General features: G+C 40.4%; 1 protein-coding gene across 12 annotated transcripts in view; it reads right to left on the reverse strand.

Moving 5' to 3' along the window:
• ATXN7L1 (ataxin 7 like 1) overlaps window positions 1–20,109 on the reverse strand; it is a 148,591-nt gene that overhangs the window by 29,132 nt on the left and 99,350 nt on the right. For 7 of the 12 annotated variants that reach the window (XM_056573550.1, XM_056573548.1, XM_056573549.1 and 4 more), the window contains one exon: window positions 9,718–9,937. In XM_056573550.1, the coding sequence (XP_056429525.1) occupies window positions 9,718–9,937 (220 nt within the window). The other 5 variants (XM_056573552.1, XM_056573556.1, XM_056573551.1 and 2 more) reach the window with 5 other exon arrangements.

The raw sequence follows: 20,109 nt of genomic DNA on the forward strand, positions 1-20,109 counted from the left end.
TAAAGGATAAGATGTCTGATCACAGGGTCCCCTGCGCTCTCCATGCGGGCACCCTGGAGCCATGACGTCACGCCACACCTTCTCCATTCATGTCTATGGGAGGGGGCGTGACATGATCTCGAGTTGTTTTTTCCCATTTATATTTTCCCTCACAAATAATTTTTGTTTCACTGTACATTTTATGGCAAAATGAAATGTGTCAATAGAAAGTACAATTAATCGTGCTGTAGATAAAAAAAAAATAATTAAAGAGTTATGTCTCAAAGGGGTACTCCGTCCCTAGACATCTTATCCATAGGGGATAAGAGGTCTGATCACAGGGGTCCCTCCGCTGGGGATCCCCGTGATCTGTCCTGCAGCTCTAGTAATCTGCAGCATGGATCCGAAGTTTGCTCAGTGCCTGATGACTCATGATACAGGGGCCGGCAGTTTCTGACATCATGGCCCCGCCCCCTTAATGCAAGTCTACGGGAGGGAGCGTAATTGTGGCCACGCCCCCTCTCATAGGCTTGCATTGAGGGGACGTGGTGTGACATCACAAGGGGGCAGGGCTGTGAAGTCACAAACCCCGGCCCCTGTATCGCGAGTCATCAGACATGGACCAAACTTCGGCTCCGTGCTGCAGATGACTAGGGGCTGCAGGAGAGATCACAGGGGTCCCCAGCGGCGGGACCCCCGCGATCAGACATCTTATCCTTGTATAGGGGATAAGATGTCTAGGGGCGGAGTACCCCTTTAAGGCAAGGAGGAAACAAATAATGCAAGAATAGAAATTTAGTGTCCTAAAGGCCAAAACCTGCTGTGCCCTTAAGGGGTTAAACTCCGTACCTATGTTCACACGCTAGAATTTCTGCATGGAATTCTGCATGCAAATTCTGCATGAATTCACTTCAATGGGATTCCGTTGTCCCATGCACACAGCATAATTTCTGCTGCAGGAATTCAATTGCAGTGAAAGGACAATTCATTTCTGTGGAATTTACTGCAGAATTTTAATGCAGAATTCTGTGCAGAAATTCTGCTGTGTGAACAGAAAAATTATCTAGAAGAATTTAGGGATGTCCCGATACCAACAATCTCCTCAGTGGAGCCCAGACAGGAAATCTATGAGACTTCCAGTACACCCCTCGATTATACTACTCTCTGGCTGCAAAGATTGCCTGGGAGTTTTAAACATGCTGTGGCCGGAGCAACGTCATGGTTAAGTATGATTTAACAGTGCAGCAGGCAGGTGCAAAGAGCAGTTAGTGCAGGGGTAGGGAGAGGGGGCGGGTGGAGAGAATATTTATTGCAGGGAAGGGGGGGGGGGGAAGAGAAGACATCAGTGAAGGGGCAAGGATAGAGCATGGTTGCACTCCTGCAGTGAGGACGAGCAGCCTATCACTGCTGGGACTTCAGGAGACTTGGAAAGCTGGATGCTGGGCAATGCCAGACACTCAGCTAGTTCTATTTCTCTCTCTATGAGACCGGTGTAAAAACAAACAATGTAGGAGTGTGGCCTTAACTCTTTGCTCCTTTATGCCCAGATCAAAATTTCATCTTTGAAATGCTGGATCGGTAAGGTGATTTATTTATACATTTTGGGGGAGATTTATCAAAACCTGTGCAGAGGAAAACTTGCCCAGTTGCCCATAGCAACCAATCAGATCGCTGCTTTCATTTTTAGGAAGGCCTGTGAAAAATGAAAGAAGCAATCTGATTGGTTGCTATGGGCAACTGGGCAAGTTTTCCTCTGCACAGGTTTTGATAAATCTCCCCCTTTATATTTATTTATTGGAGATGATAAGATTTCATTTTGTAGGTTTTTTTTAATGGAAAAAATGGTGAGAAAAAAGAAGAAACACTTTATCCTATTTTTTCATGTTCTGTTCGGAACCAACATTAATCCTTTAATTCCCTTGTGCATAGCAATGCCAAATATGTGCACATTTGTGTAATGTTTGATGTTGCTATAGTGTTGAGAACAAAAACCCTATTTCAGTTTTAAATGTATCTTTCTCACCTAACTCTACACAGTTTGTGGAAGATAACTGTCTAAGAACAGCCATTTTTTGTGAAGGATAAAATTCAGATAGGGCCAGGGCAGAAAAGACTAAAATGTGTGGCCAGACACAATCATTTTATATTCAGGTTAATATACATCCTGCTGGACAGGAATATATTAAAGGGGTTCGCCAGGCTTTAAAATTTGATGGCTTATTTACAGGGCCAATATTAGTTTGGGGGTCTGAAACCAGACACTCCCATCAATCAGATGACTGAAAAGGCTACAGAATTTCTGCAAGCACTGCAACCTCTTCAATGTTTATTTCTGCTTGTACCAGCTTACAGAGATGTACTTTATTTTTTATTTACATTTTTATTAAAGTAACATTTTTACTAAATGTAAACATTTAAATTTATAATAATTTTTGGGCACAGGTTAGCAGGGAGCACAAGATCTATGTATTCCTTCTTTTTTCAATACAAATCTCTTATAACAGTGATCTAATAGTAATAGCTCATAGATCACCATTACCAAATTAAAGGGGTTATCCAGGAAAAAACTTTTTTTTAATGTATCAATTGGCTCCAGAAAGTTAAACAGATTTGTAAATTGCTTCTATTAAAAAATCTTAATCCTTTCAGTACTTATGAGCTGCTGAAGTTGAGTTGTTCTTTTCTGTTTAAGTGCTATCTGATGACACGTGCCTCGGGAACCGCCCAGTTTAGATGAAAATCCCCATAGCAAACCTCTTCTACTCTGTGCAGTTCCCGAGACAAGCAGATATGTCAGCAGAGAGCACTGTTGTCAGACAGAAAACAACAACAACTTCAGCAGCTGATAATTATTGGAAGGATTAAGATTTTTTAATAGAAGTAATTTACAAATCGGTTTAACTTTCTGGAGTCAGTTGATATAGAATTTTTTTTTTCTTGGAATACCCCTTTAAGCTGTATTACACAGACCAGTACATAAGCCGCAGATGGTTCCTCATGATTTCAAGTCCCCACTACACAGGGCACCCCTGTGTTGTCATTATTGATGCAATGGGTTTTCCTAGTAACTGTCTGAATAAATGGCTGCTCAATATTTTAGTGAAGGCAACAGGAAAACTAAAAACACGTTGTTTTGTAGGGGAAACCTTATTGATCTATATAAAACTGTCTAGAGGACACAGTACTAGGAAATGCTGCATAGATATTTTCACTATAGTGTTGTCTTTACAGTTATTGTGATCTACTTGTGCTGTCATGCAAGGTCATTTACTTGACATAACCTTCAAAAGAACCAATATCAAGGAATTTCAAGGAATTATAATTGTGATCAAACTTTCTCTGCATGGCGACGCATGATGCATTCCAATAAACACAAGTTACATACCAGTGGTCTTATTTGGATATATAGTATATGGGGTACTTTGACAAAGTCCCCAGTTATGATTTACTAATGTATGTGCTCAATGTTGTTTTAATACATCATATATAAGGCTATACGTGTATGAATTAGGACCACAAGTAGTTCAAGATAATACCACCTCATGGAACCAAAACTACAAACACGTGAACATGGTATGGTCCAAAAATCCAGAACACTGTATGGTATCCGGGGAAGTTACTCGTGGTGCTCTTTGCTTCGGGTATTCATAGGTTCATACAAGTGAGCCCTAAACTTGTATTGCTGCCACTGCTAACCTTTAGCTTGCATAATATGGTTGTGCCCTGCACTGCTTTACAGTGTGTGTGTGTGTGTGTATATACACACACACACACACACAGTGCATTGGAACATTAGTCTAGCTCACCATATTTTAATTTGGGTTCAGCACGTATTCTCACTGCCATCTGTTTTTGCAGTCCCTGTTATTAATCCCTGATGAAGTCCAGGTGTCGCTAAATACATGATGCTTGGATGGAAACACGTTGAGAGAGGGGGAATAATGTGCACATTTATGTTACATAGTTACATAGTTCATAAGTTCGAAAAAAGACCAGATTCCATCAAGTTCAACCTATAACCCTAATGAGTCCCTACTGAGTTGATCCAGAGGAAGGCAAAAAACCCTCATTCTAGAGGTAAAAATTCCTTCCCAACTCCAAATATGGCAGTCAGAATAAATCCCTGTATCAACATTTTGTCCCTATAAATCTAGTATACATAACCAGCAATGTTATTACTCTCCAAAAATGCATCCAGACCCCTTATGACCACCTCCTCAGGCAGAGAATTCCACAGTCTCACGGCTCTTACAGTAAAGAACCCCCATCTGTGCTGGTGTAGAAACCTTCTTTCCTCAAGATGTAGAGGATGCCCCCTTGTTATAGATACAGTCCTGGGTATAAATAGATCATGGGATAGGTCTCTGTACTGCCCCCTGTTATATTTATACATAGTTATTAGGGTTATTTAGTTATAAGAAGTTATAGGAAGGCTTAGGGGAGACCTAATTCGGATAATATTTCTGGGTACTCTAGTCCTTCCATTCCCTGCTGTCAGCCCCCCGTCATGTGCCCATATAATGCCCCCCTGACTTATAATACCCTCTGTCCTGGGCCCCTCACATAATGCCCCTTGTCCTGTGCCCCTCACATATAATGCCCCCTGAGGGGGCAGGACATGGGGCATTATATGTGAGGGGCACTGGACAGGGGGCAATATATGTGCTCGGTGACAGAGGGAGCTCCCTCCCTCTGTTACCCTAATAGACGCTGCGGTCACAGTGACCGCAGCGTCTACAGGGTTAACTCAGGATCGGAGCGCAGCTCTGATCCTGAGTGCTGCAGATGGCCTCCCCAGACGGGGCCCCCCCTCACCACTAATTGCTTAACTGTGTGAAGCGACGGAGGAGAGGGGAAATCCCTGCTTTCGGTACGTCTGCACTGACGGACCAATAGTAGCGATCGCCGTCCGGGGACCACTGCGACTGGTCCCTGGCTGGCTTCAGGGAGGTCCTGCTGTGCAGCACACCTGGGCTGAATAAACTGTCACAGTGCTCGGCAGCGCTGTGACAGTTTATTCTCATCAGGTACATGTACGTGGTGATGCGGGAAGTCGTCCCTAATCACCACGTACATGTACCTGATTTTGTGTAAACGGGTTAAATAGAATAGGATCCAAGACTGACCCCTGTGGTATCCCACTAGTAACAGTCACCCAATCAGAATAAGTACCATTAATAACCACCCACTGTTTGCTATCACTAAGCCAGTTACTTACCCGCTTGCACACATTTTCCCCCATTCCAATCCTTCTAATTTTATGCACCAACCTTTTATGTGGCACCGTATCAAATGCTTTGGAAAAATCTAGATATACAACATCCAGCGATTGCCCCTGGTCCAGTCTGGAGCTCACCTCCTCATAAAAGCTGATCAGGTTAGTTTGACAGGACAGATCCCTCATAAAGCCATGCTGATATGGAGTCATACATTTATTTTTATCAATATACTCCAAAATAGCATCCCTTAGAAAACCCTCAAACAATTTACATACAACAGAGGTTAAACTAACAGGTCTATAATTGCCTGGGTCACCTTTTGACTCTTTTTAAATATTGCCGCCAAATTTGCCATGCGTCAGTCCTGGGGAACAGTCCCCGTTACTATAGAGTCCCTGAATATTAAAAATAGGGATTAAAAATATCTGTCTATTACATTACTTAATTCCTTTAGAACACAGGGGTGAATGCCATCTGGACCTGGCGATTTGTCTATTTTGATTTTTTTGTAGGCGGCACTGTACTTCTTCCTGGGTTAGACAGGTGACCTGTACTGGGTAGTTTACCTTATCTTGCTGTATTTCTCCTGGCATTTCATTTTCCTCGGTGAATACAGTGGAGAAGAATTTGTTTAATATATTTGCTTTTTCCTGATCCCCTCTAGTTTCTTCCTCATAATTTTTTAAAGGGCCAACACTTTCATTTTTGACCTTTTTGCTATTTATATAGTTAAAGAACATTTTGGGGTTAGTTTTACTCTATTTGGCAAGGAGTCTTTCTGTCTCTATTTTTGTGGCTTTTATCTGTTTTTGTTCTGTATTTTATCTGTTTTTTTTTTGTAGTTTAAATGCTTTATTTTTGTCATTTATTGCCCCCTTAACATTTTTATTCATTAGTATTGGTTTTCTTTTACTACTGACCCTTTTATTCCCATAAGTTATATACTCTTACAGTAAGAATTAAAAATATTCTTAAAAGTCTCCCATTTAGTGTCAGTATTCTTGTTTTTGAGTAAATTATCCCATTTTATATTGTTAAGGGCTTTTCTGAGTTGATCAAACTTTGCCTTTCTAAAGTTCATTGTTTTTGTGGCCCCTTGAGAGATTCCCTTATTGCAGAACAAGTTATAATGTATTATATTATGATCACTGTTTCCTGGGTGTCCTTTTACTTGCACATTTGTTACATTGTCAGGTCTGTTGGTTAATATTAAGTCCAGTAGGGCGCCCCCTCTGGTCGGGCCCTGCACCATTTGGGACAGATAATTGTCTTTAGCTATAGTCAGAAACCTGTTTCCTTTATGAGATTCACAGGTCTCAGTCTCCCAGTTTATATCAGGATAGTAAAAGTCCCCCATTATTATCACCTCATTTTGATTTGCTGCCTTGTTTATTTGCCTAAATAATTGAACTTCTGCCTCTTCCATTATGTTTGGTGGCTTATAGCAAACCCCTATCAGAATTTTTTTTTTATCTCCATATATTTCTACCCAGTGACTCCACATTATCGTTTCCCTCCCGTATATCCTCCCGCAGTGCGGCCTTCAGACTGCACTTTACATAAAGAAAAACTCCTCCCCCTTTCCATTTTGTCCAATCCTTCCTGAATAGACTATAACCCTGTATGTTGACCGCCCAGTCACAGCTATCGTCCAACCAAGTCTCTGTTATACCCACTATGTCATAATTCTCCTCAGACATTATTAACTCACTTTGTCAGTTTTATTGGTCAGACTTCTGGCATTAGTCATCATGCAATTCAATGGTGAGTCTTTTTTCTTCCTATGAAGCCTATCTCTATAAACTATTCTAACCCCTCCCCCCCCCGCCCCACCCCCAGGTACCTTAATAAGTTCCCCATCTATATCTACACTATCTTCTTCCCTCAACGTTGTAGGTTCCCTCCCCCCCAGTCCCTAGTTTAAACACTCCTCCACCCTTCTTGCCATTTTCTCCCGAAGCACAGCTGCCCCCTCTCCATTGAGGTGCAGCCTGTCCCTACGGTAGAGCCTGCATCCGACAGCAAAGTCGACCCAGTTCTCCATGAACCCAAACCCCTCCTTCCTACACCAGCTTCTGAGCCACTTGTTTACCTCTCTAATCTCCTGCTGCCTTTCTGATGTGGCTCGTGGTACAGGTAATATTTCAGAAAATATTACTTTGGAGTTCCTTGCCTAAAGCTTGCGGCCTAAGTCCCTGAAAACATTTTTAAGGACACTCCACCTACATCTTACTTTGTCATTGGTGCCAATATGTACCATGACCACTGGGTCCTCTCCAGCCCCACCCAGCAACCTGTCAACCCGATCTGCCATATGCCGAACTCGAGCTCCAGGAAGACAACACACTGTTCGCCGATCCCGATCCACTACCATTACCTGTCTGGCCTGCCCTGCACTCCTCCTTCCCTCCTTCCTGGAGCAGAGGCAGTATCTTGCTGCAGTACTGCTAGCTCTGAAATGGCATCCCCCTCATCTGCCATCCGGGCAAACTTGTTGGGATGTGCCAGATCAGGACTAGCCTCCCTGACACTTTTCCCTCTACCCCATTTTCTAACTGTAACCCAGCTTGCTCTGCCTGACTGTCCTGCACCTCCGTCCCACTATCCTCCCCCACCTCTACCCCAGAGAGAACTTGCTCAGTGAGCAGGAGACTCCTCTCCAAGTTGTCAATGCGTCTCAGTGTTGTCAGTTGCTCCTCTAGATCCAGGATCTGGGCTTCCAAATGTACACCTCGCACAACAATATGCACCCTCAAACTGCTGTTTAAGGATTGCATACATTGTGCAGGATGCACACTGGACTGCATTTTCCAATATGGAGGCCATCTAGTTATGGGGATTTCACAGATTAACAGTCAAAAACAGACCGTAACTGATGCGGGCGATCCGGTCATCCATTTAAAGTACCACACTGCAGCAGATGCCGTGATCTTTATTGATCACAGCATCTGAGGGGTTAATGGCAGACATCCGCACGATCACGGATGTCCGCCATTACCGGCGGGACCCTGGATACCGATAGCAGCCGGGACCTGCTGCGCATGAAGCGAGCACAGAACCGGTCATGGCGGAGCGTAAATGTCCACCTGGTGCATTAAGTACCACGGCACCATGACATACATTTACGTCAATTGTCGTTAAGGGGTTAAGGACTTTATTTTCACGTTTTGGCCTTCAAAAAAAATCATAACTCATATTTTCATCCACATACTAGTATGAGGGCTTGTTTTTTGCGCAACCAGTTGTCTGTTGTAATGCCATCACTCACTTTACCACAAAATGTATGGCGCAGCTAAAAAAAATACTGTATGCTGGGAAATTAAAAAGAAAAAGGCAATTTTGCTAATTTTGGAAGGTTTCGTTTTCAGACAGTACAATTTACGGTAAAAACAACATGTGTTCTTTATTCTTTGGGTACTTTTCTATTACTGTTGCACTTATTAAAAAAATCGCAAACTTTTTAACCAAGTTAGTACGTTTAAAATCACCCTATTTTGAAGACCTATAACTTTTTCATTTTTCCATATAAGCGGCGGTATGAGGGCAAATTTTTTGCGCCGTGATCTGTACTTTTTATTGATACCATATTTGCATATATAAAACTTTTAATACATTTTTTATCAATTTTTTGGGGAATAAATGTTATAAAAAGCAGCAATTTTGGCCTTTATTATTATTATTTTTTTTTACATTCATACAGTATCATTAACATTATATTTTAATAGTTTGGATATTTTTGATCTTTTTTTTTAACACTTTTTGGGGGTGAAATGGGGAAAATGGGACAATTAAAATTTTTATTGGGGGACAGGATTTTTTTTACTTTTAATTTTACACTTCATTAGTCCCCACAGGGGACTAGTTATAGCAATCACTTGATTGCTAATCCTGTTCAGTGCTTTGCATAGGGTATAGCACTGATCAGTTTTATCAGTCATCTTCAGACCAGAGCAGAAGACCCGTGGAAGGCAGCGGAAGCAGATGAGGGGACCTCCGTCTGCCGTTCTGGATGATTGGATCTCCGCGGCAGCGCTGGGGGCGATCCGATCATCCATTTTAGTGGCTGCAGATGTTGTGATCTGTATTGATCACGGCATCTGAGTGGTTAATGGCAGACATCTGCCAGGACCTGCCGCGCAGTCATGTATAGGACGTAAATGTACGCCCTAGTGCGTTAAGTACCACCGCACCAGGACGTACATTTATTTCCTGTGTCGTTAAGGTGTTAATTACATTTTGAGATCAACATATAGGCCGGATTTGGAACACAGTTTTTTTTATTAATCTTTTCTTTTTGAGTTTCTATTCACCTATTCGGTATATCACTAGCTCTCATATCTGGAGAATTGTATCTAAACCATTAAAAGTTATGTTTTACAACACATCTGTCCTAGTGACAATGTAGTAAGTTTTGTAATATATCATATATCCAGAAAATATTTGTGTAAACACCTAAAGCAGCCACCACACTTGGCAAAGCAACATGCAAACACCATGAACATGAATTTCCCTTACATACCATGGTTTGTCTCTTGACACTTTTGAAGAGAACACCGCGTGTTGCTTGTTGTTGGAGGTAAGTAGATTGTCTTTGGGCGCTTTGAATGGCTTTGAGTTACTGTTGACAGGGTTATGGCTGCTAATACAGGTTTTTGTTTTCATTTGTAGAAGTGATGTTCTGGTGTTGGAGGGAGACGCTGGGGATTGGGAAGGTTTGCCCATTGAACCATGTCTTCTTTCTGAAAAAAAGAGGAAAGAAATGGTAAATCAATAAATACATAGAAACCCAGCATCAGTAAATAATCTGTACTATTATAATATTATTAGTCATATGGTGAATCGGCTTATTAGAGTGCATAGGAAAATAATGTGCACTACAGTACCTGACTTTATTGGCACAAGATTGACATATGCCAAGAAAAAATAATGAAAAAGGCACCCACAGCCAGGACTCCAGTGACTGCAATCTTGATAAATAAGTCAGATTTGTGTGGAATGACTTTATTAAGTGATAAAACGAAAAAAATCCTAAAGGTTTCTCCTGTCAATCCTGAATTAAGGCTGATCTAGGATGAAGTTCTACAAGCTTCTGGGAAATTGGAACTCACCTGGAACATTTAGCAAGAAACCAAACAATTGAATTTAAAGCATACACAAATTGAACGAGGTACCCATCTGATGGACTGATGGTAATAAATAGCCCAAATAACATTGCAGCTTTTAGATACATTTTTTTTTACACTGTCCTTATGTTATGTAGCACTACACAACAGTAAAATAAATAAATAAATAAAACCAATAGTAAATGCACACAAACCTTTAGACTTTTTCTGCTCCATGCAAAAGAAAAATCTACATGAACTACTGGCAGGGAAACCTGGCAGACAAAGTTCATTAAGGCTACATTGTTATTTTAACACTTGTAGCATAAGGAAAATCCCTTTCGAAATAGAGATAACAAATGTTTCTCGCTTTCTGTGAGAGGGTGCAGTCCCAAAACTTCAAAAGCTGTGCCAGCAGTTTTAGAGCAGGAAACTTTAGAGGCCTGCTAAGAACATGCACCAACCATCTGCAGGCAACATAGAAGAAGAGGTCTTCACTTAAATGTAGCAAGCGCTCTGCTAGTCTACAATGATAAAATAGTAAAACCTACGTAAGAAAAAATTTAAAATGAAAAACTATTAGTATTTTTGTTGCATAAACAGAAGTAAATAAAATGAGGACTAAAAGTACAGGTACAATAGGAGGCAAAACTTACATACCACGCAGGCACCACCCCTCAGGCCCTGCACTAGGCAGAACACAGTAATTTAAATGGGTTTACGCATAAGTCCGCCACAACTTCAGCATTGTTGCTGCTCCAATGTACTTTGCCGTGATTTGCAAATTTTGCCATTTTTAATCATGATTGTAGATGCTGATAAGCCCCATTTAATGGGACTAATTGGCATCCAGCATCTCCAGTGCACACCCCCCATGTCACTTATTTTGACATATTGAAATGCATGCTTAAAATTTTTTTTATATATATATATATATATATATATATATATATATATATATATATATATATATATATACACACACACACACAAACATACAGTCATGGCCGTAAATATTGGCACCCCTAAAATTTTTCAAGTATTAAGTATTTCTCACAGAAAAGGATTGCAGTAACACGTGTTTTGCTATACACTTTTATTCCCTTTGTGTGCATTGAACCAAACAAAAAAAAGGGAGGAATAAAAGCAAATTGGACATAATGGACACTAAACTCAAAAAATGGGCTGGACAAAATTATTGGCACCCTTTCAAAATTGTGGAAAAATAAGATTGTTTCAAGCATGTGATGCTCCTTTAAACTCACCTGGGGCAAGTAACAGGTGTGGGCAATATAAAAATCACACCTGAAAGCAGATAAGAAGGAGAGAAGTTCCCTTAGTCTTTGAATTGTGTGTCTGTGTGTCACACTAAGCATGGACAACAGAAAGAGGAGAAGAGAACTGTCTGAGGACTTGAGAACCAACAGTGTGGAAAAATATCAACAATCTCAAGGTTACAAGTCCATCTCCAGAGATCTAGATTTGCCTTTCTCCACAGTGCGAAACATTATCAAGAAGTTTGCAACCCATGGCACTGTAGCTAATCTCCCTGGGCATGGAAGAAAGAGAAAAATTTATGAAAGGTGTCACCGCAGGATGGTCCGGATGGTGGATAAGCAGCCCCAAACAAGTTCCAAAGATATTCAAGCTGTCCTGCAGGCTCAGGGAGCATCAGTGTCAGTGCGAACTATCCATCAACATTTAAATGAAATGAAATGCTATGACAGGAGACCCAGGAGGACCCCATTGCTGACACAGAGACATAAAAAAAGCAAGACTACATTTTGCCAAAATGAACTTGAGTAAGCCAAAATCCTTCTGGGAAAATGTCTTGTGGACAGACGAGACCAAGATAGAGCTTTTAAGTACAGCACATCATTCTACTGTTTACCGAAAACGGAATGAGGCCTACAAAGAAAAGAACACAGTACCTACAGTGAAATATGGTGGAGGTTCAATTATGTTTTGGGGTTGTTTTGTTGCCTCTGGCACTGGTGCGCTGAATGTCTGCAATGCATCATGAAATCTGAGGATTACCAACTGATTTTGGGTCGAACTGTACAGCCCAGTGTCCGAAAGCAGCACAGTGACCCCAAACATAAATCAAAAAGCACACAGAAATGGATGGCAACAATGTGCGGGAGAGTTCTGAAGTGGCCAGTAATGAGTCCAGATCTAAATTCCATTGAACACCTGTGAAGAGATCTTAAAATTTCTGTTGGAAAAAGGAAACCTTCTAAAAAGAGACACCTGGAGCCGTTTGCAAAGGAAGAGTGGTCCAACGTTCCTGCTGAGAGGTGTAAGAAGCTTATTGATAGTTATAGGAAGCCACTGATTTCAGTTATTTTTTCCAAAGGGTGTGCAACCAAATATTAAGTTAAGGGTGCCAATAATTTTGTCAGGCCCATTTTTGGAGTTTGGTGTGACATTATGTCCAATTTGCTTTTTTCCCTCCTTCTTTGGTTTAGTTCCAACACATACAAAGGGAATGAACATGTGTATAGCAAAACATGTGTTACTGCAATCCTTTTCTGTGAGAAATACATTTACGGCCATAACTGTATATCTATCTATTTCCGCCATAATTCAGAGTGTATTGCAGTGTGTATTTCCATTAATAACAATGGTCGAGCATTGCGTACATTTTGAGGCACACATTTTGGTGCATAATACATGCCAAGGTAAGTGCTGTGCAACTCTGTGTGAACCCCACAAAACAGGATTAAATTACTTAGCCACTTCATAGCCATCACTGAGATACTAACTACACAAACCAAAAGGGTTAAGAGTCAAGGATAACACAAGCATTCAAGAAAACTACCGATGGCATTCAAAAGTTATTACTGGATTACAGAGTTGTAATATAGAACTATATAACGCAACAAAGTAAGGAAATGAATAAAAGAGACATGCCATGTCATTATTGTTAATGCACCATTATTTGGCAATATCAGAATGTCAATAACTGAAAACGAATACTATACCATAAATAATATGATTAATCCTATCGTTACTCAATGTCCGTAACATTCACAATATTGTAATTCCTTTTAGAAAACTCATGTGGAGTGAGGTAAATAAATATGCAGAAACAGGCACAAGCCAATGACCCCTCAAAACACCCCTCTACTACCAACGCTATTCTGCCCCGAGAAAATAAATACAGGCTATGAGCTCTTTAGGTAACGTGGGACAGTTAGATACATAAACCATTTCAAAATGCAAAAATAAAAGATTTAAATATATTCAACAGTAATTAAAAAAAAACAACAAAAAAAAAAACATTACAGCTCCACTGGACTAGTCATGACATAGTTAACTGGGAACTACAGCTGCCAAAGACTTCCATGCCAGTGTATGTGCATCGGCCTACTAAATTGGGCACAGGTAAAGGCACCAGTGCATGGATGATGCAGATCTTCAGTAAACAGCATGGGGGGAGATTTATCAAAACTTGTCCAGAGGAAAAGTTTCTGAGTTGCCCATAGCAACCAATCAGATCGCTTCTTTCATTTTTAACAAGGCCTCTGAAAAATGAAAGAAGCTGATTGGTTGCTATGGGCAACTTCTCCTCTGGACAGGTTTTGATAAATCTCCCCCATGTTCTCCAGTACTATAAGTGTCAGTTCATTCAGCCTGCTGATCAACTACAATCTGCACTCTTCTGTTCTGGCAGGCAGCATACAATGCAGTGCCCCTAAACAGTTAAGTGTGCGAGCCGCACATCGGTGCATCGCCACAAACAATGCTATGTATACAGGCCTGTTATTGTGTGCTACGTTCACAGAAGGAAATACACAAATGACAATAGCCACTTCCCCTCTTCTCATACGATTACGTAGCTCCCTTGCACTCCTGCATTACCAACTAACAATAAAAGAAAATAAAGGCCACATGGAAGCAGTCCATAGGGAGAGATCGTGAAAAGGAAACAAGCGAGGAGATTTTTCATGGAGATCAACAAACAAAAATGAAAGCCACTTACAGAGAGAGGAAGGAAGAGGCTGCCAACTTAATCTGATTGTACGACGCCTGTAAACATGTTGTACTTTTGGAAGCCAGAGTGTCGAGCATTGACACAGCTGCCGTCAAACAAGCTCAGTGTGTGTGAATATGGAGTCTGATGGCTTTGCAGCACAGCCGACACTGACCTGCTCCTGGGAAGACGTAGCAATGCTGGTCGTGCGTACAAACTGTGTTGGCGACAGGCACTTGTTAAACAGCAAGTTTCAGGTCTTACCAGTCGGGTACCAGAAGTTCAGAGAAATGGAAGGATGCCAAGAGCAACACGAGCAGGGTAAAAAAAAAACCTGCAGCTTTCTCCACCCACAAGGCTGCTTTTATTGCTGCATCTTTATTCATCTGCTGAAAACTACCAATATTTTATCAAGAAAACATGCAGCATTAAAAAGTGTACTTATTTCCCTATTCTAGCTATTAAAGAGAATCTGTCATCTTTCCTGACAGGTCTATCCTAGTATCTTTTCTACCATTTCTGTTTTTTCATCTAGAAATTAAAAAGATAACTGATAACTGGTTGTTACCATTTCCCTTGTTAAATGTGTCTACACAGTTCTATACGATCAGCAAGGATGTCAGAGTGTAAGGAACAAACCTCCAAATGTCACCACCCAGTTGTCAATTTACATAAAGAACAACATATGGAGCGAGCACTCCAGCTCACTCACCATGGGGCAGGTATTAATGCAGGACATCATCATTGTTAACAAGAAAGAGAAGAAGAAATCCAGCTTGGCAGTATGTTATTAAAGGGGTTATCCAGGAATGGAAAAACTGGGTTCATTTCTTTACAAAACCGCTCTGTCTCCAGGTTGGCTGTGGTTCTGCAGCTCAGTTCCATTAAAGTGAATGGAGCAAAGTTGTAATATCACACCCAACCTGGAGACAGACAGGGAGCGGTTTTGTAAAGAAATTCCCCCTGTTTTTCTATTCCTGGATAACCCCTTCAAATCACCAGGACTGAGAGACACATCAATGAAGACATGGTGGATGGAAATCCCACGCTTAGGTTCAGCACACCTGACACGCGTCGCCCTGTGTTCACTTGTGTGTCTGTTAAATCCTTAGGACTTTATTCCCAGGTGACAGGCACCAATGAACACAGGGTGGACGCAAATGATGCGTTTCTGGTGCAGCTGGGAATAAAGGATTTAACAACATTTTGCCAAGCTGGATTTATTCTTGCCTTTCTTATTAACAAAAGAAACAGTACAACATGCAGGGATAAATATAGAAACAGAACAAAAATGGTTTAGTTGCTCAAATCAACCAGCCAAGAGATGTCAACACAGTTTGAAAAGACCATCCCCATCTCCAATATCAAACATTTAAAGGTAAGGTAAGTGCAACTTTTAAAAACAAAAGTGAAGCATACATATATTCACACACAACCCTATAAAAATTACTCAAGATAAATCATTTGCAATAGTTTTTTGGGCCACTATAAGCCAAAAAAAGGAGAGACCTGTCAATCAAGCCCAGTGGAGTGAGGAGAAGTCAGCAGACCTTGACTTTTTGCCCTGTTTCCAGTTCATCTTAAGATGGTGAATACAACATTTTTTCAAACCAACTGGTGCCCGAAAGTTAAAATGATTTGTAAATTACTTCTATTTAGAAATCTTAATCCTTCCAGTACTTATCAGCTGCTGTATACTACAGAGGAAGCTGTGCATTTCCTCCTAGGCTGACCACAGTTGCTCTTTGCTGACACTTCTGTCCATGTCAGGAACTGTCCAGAGCAGAAGAGGTTTCAACAGAGAGCACTATGGTCAGACTGGAAAGAATTACACAACTTAAGCAATTTAAAAATCTGTATAAGAGTGCCCCTTTAGGCTAGGATTTCTCTGACACGCTGTTTTGTTTTAGAGTAATTCATAGTTCTTCACCTGTTCTATTTGTTACTGCTGCTTGAGCATCAGGAAGAAGCTAACAGGTTCCGTTAAAAATCATTAGAAATACATATATAGCTATGAATACTACATATCGGTTTACATGTTTTAGAATGTGCATTTATTTAAATGTGCTCAAATGACCAGACTTTTGTGGCTGCTGATATTCATAGCATAGTTTGTAGCAGTTCACTTATGCATTTATATTCAGAGAGATATGGGTTCAAAAAGTGCATATTTATTCTTGGTATAGTAATATTGAAATGCAAGAATAACACATAATGGTGTTAAAGTTAAATGAAGGTTAAATGGGCACTATCGGATCCAAAAACTTTTTATATGTTGTGCATCTTGGCAAAATATTAAACCTTATAATACAGTCATGGCCGTAAATGGTGGCACCCCTGAAAATTTTAATGAAAATGAAATATTTCTCACAGAAAAGGATTGCAGTAACACATATTTTGCTATACACATGTTTATTTCCTTTGTGTGTATTGGAACTAAACCAAAAAAGGAAGGAAAAAAGCTAATTGGACCTAATATCACAACAAACTCCAAAAATGGGCTGGACAAAATTATTGGCACCCTTTCAAAATTGTGGATGAATAAGATTGTTTCAAGCATGTGATGCTCCTTTATACTCACCTGGGGCAAGTAACAGGTGCGGGCAATATAAAATCCCACCTGAAAGCAGATAAAAAGGAGAGAAGTTCCCTTAGCCTTTGCATTGTGTGTCTGTGTGCCACACTAAGCATGGACAACAGAAGAGAACTGTCTTGAGAAGCAACATTGTGGAAAAATATCAACAATCTCAAAGTTACAAGTCCATCTGCAGAGATCTAGATTTGCCTTTGTTCACAGTGCGCAACATTATCAAGAAGTTTGCAACCCATGGCACTGTAGATAATCTCCCTGGGCATGGACAGAAAAGAAAAATTGATGAAAGGTGTCAACGCAGGATAGTCCGGATGGTGGATAAGCAGCCCCAAACAAGTTCCAAAGATATTCAAGCTGTCCTTCAGGCTCAGGGAGCATCAGTGTCAGCGCAAACTATCCGTCGACATTTAAATGAAATGAAACGCTATGGTAGGAGACCCAGGAGGACCCCACTGCTGACACAGAGACATAAAAAAGTAAGACTACATTTTGCCAAAATGAACTTGAGTAAGCAAAAATCCATGTGGGAAAACGTCTTGTGGACAGATGAGACCAAGATAGAGCTTTTTGGTAAAGCCCATCATTCTACTGTTTACCGAAAATGGAATGAGGCCTACAAAGAAAAGAAAACAGGACCAACAGTGAAATATGGTGGAGATTCAATGATGTTTTGGTGTCGTTTTGCTGCCTCTGGCACTGGGTGCCTTGAATGTGTGCAAGGCATCATGAAATCTGAGGATCTTGGGTCGCACTGTACAGCCCAGTGTCAGAAAGCTGGGTTTGAGTCTGAGATCTTGGGTCTTCCAGCAGGACAATGGGGGGTATTTATCATTGCATATACACGTCTTTTATTGCATACTATTGTCGCATTTCCACTGAGACATTGCGATTTGCAGCTTTTCATTGCGCCTTTGTCATTACGTTGTTTTCAGGTTCCGACTGCAAATCACAGCTTCTTGATTGACTGCAAATTGACAGCTTCTTTTTTGCAGTGGTCAGGAATTTACTATTAGCGCCTTTTATACTTTGTCGCAAAAACGGTTACTAATACCGCAATTTTGTCGCAATTCAAAGTCATTTTTAAACTGACAAAATAGTGCCATACCATCAGTTTTGGCTAGTAAACCCCAATAAATGCCAAAGTTACGATATAGCGCGCGACAAATGTGTTGTCAACACCCCTGAGGAAGTTGCCGACAGGCAACGGAACGCATGGGGTCCTAGGGGGGCACCTACCTGGTCATTTTCTTATCAGCCGTCCTCTGTGTTTCTCCCCCGTGTTACCAATATAGATTATTCAGGTTGTATGAAGGGTTATTTTCCGTGCGGTTGAGTATGTATTGATGTTGCATTATTTACATGTTTATTGTGACAGGCTGTGTATAGATCTTCATTAGCAGGTGCCCAGGGTGGAGTTTCTTTTTTGGGATCTCCCCCTGTTTCTGCATATGGCTTTTTTTGGCCTTTTAATTGATTTTAAGTGTATTTTCTGCTTTTGTATCTAAGAATGTGCAATAAAGATAAGTTTTTCACAATATTAAATTTGTGGGTGTGCGCTACATTACGTACTCTTTTCTTTTTGGCGTACTGTTTGTTAGATTAGTACGTTAAGCAGCACCCCCTAATTTTACATATGTGCTGAGCCCACCCACCTTTGAATATATAATATTATACCCATCTCTATCTTATATGAAGGATAGCCTTATACCCATCTCTATCTTATATGAAGGATAGCCTTATACCCATCTCTATCTTATATGAAGGATAGCCTTATACCCATCTCTATCTTATATGAAGGATAGCCCTATACCCATCTCTATCTTATATGAAGGATAACTTTATGTCTATCCCATGCATGCTTAGACTCCTTCATTGCATTTGCAGCTACCACTATTTTCTTTCTATTTAAAATCTGTTTTTAACCCCACCTCCTATAAAGACAGAAAGAGATCCCTCATTTTGTAGCAATTGCATCAATACAATCGGTGACCATACAGTGGTCAAAATTGGAAAAACAGTTTTCAGGCTTCCCTGAAGTTTTTACATTCACATGAAATGACTTGAAGGTTGCTATAAAGCATAAAGGCTGCCTGTGTGGTCTTCACGAATTCTTCATTCAAGAAAGCAAGAAAGGAATCGAATTCTGAATTAAAAAGTCCAAAGACAATTCATAGTATACTTTGTAAAGATTCCATAATCCAGCATAAGTCCTTTCCCTCCAGTGAGAAGATCTCAGAAACATGTTAACAGAAAAAGCTTCTGCGTAAACCTCAAGCTACACTTTACTAAACCATCAAGGTTGCTACACTCACCCCGTTCTCCTTTCTCGTTTTGTTACTCCAGAATATGGCACGCTTTTACATGATTCTAGATAGAATTCTATGCAATAGCAGCATCCCTGGTTAAAGGTTTGTTGAAGAGCCGATAAACCTGCAAAAAGGTTTATAAAAGAGCAGATAAGCTTTTTTTCTTAAGAAATGTCTTGTCAGTAATCCTACTAAAGAGCACTAAAGTCACAGCCTCTCCTCAGTCTGAAGTGGCTGATAACAGGGTACAATAGCCTAAGTTTAGCTAAGGCTGATAAATTAGGTTTCAATAAATTCTATATGCGCATACGGTAAAGAGCCATTACACTGTCCAACAATTATTTTTGTAACCATTACATTCTATTAAGCTTAATGGTAAAACGGCTAATTGTGCACAAAAATATAACATTTTATGGCCATAAAATTAAAGGGGTTATCCAACGAACTGAATTAAAAGAAAAACAACTCAGATGAGCATAGGACATTAACCTTGCATCTATTATTCTACTGTGACCTTTGTATCTCCTGTACATGGCTCTAATAAACCTTTTTGCCTTACTACTTGTTCACTTCCTCGCACGCTGTCTATAAACTACAGTTCCCAGCATTCTTTGCTACTGCTCTGTGCTCACTTCCTCCTAACTGCCGCTTTCTGGCCCAGTCACCTGACCAACCCCAACGTTCAGAATGTTATTAAGCAACCATTCCCATCCTGTTTTCATCTGCTGTACTATATAGCAATGATTTACAAATGGTTGCCTCCATCTGTCGCAAAACTACAACTCCCAGCATTCCCAAAAGTCCATCTGTGCATGCCTGGAGTTGAAGTGTTTATATACACATTGTGTGTGTGTGTGTATATATTATATATATATATATATATATATATATATATATATATATATATATATATATATATATACACACACACACA

Source organism: Hyla sarda, chromosome 4, assembly GCF_029499605.1.
Source record: "Hyla sarda isolate aHylSar1 chromosome 4, aHylSar1.hap1, whole genome shotgun sequence".
Lineage (NCBI taxonomy): Eukaryota > Metazoa > Chordata > Amphibia > Anura > Hylidae > Hyla > Hyla sarda.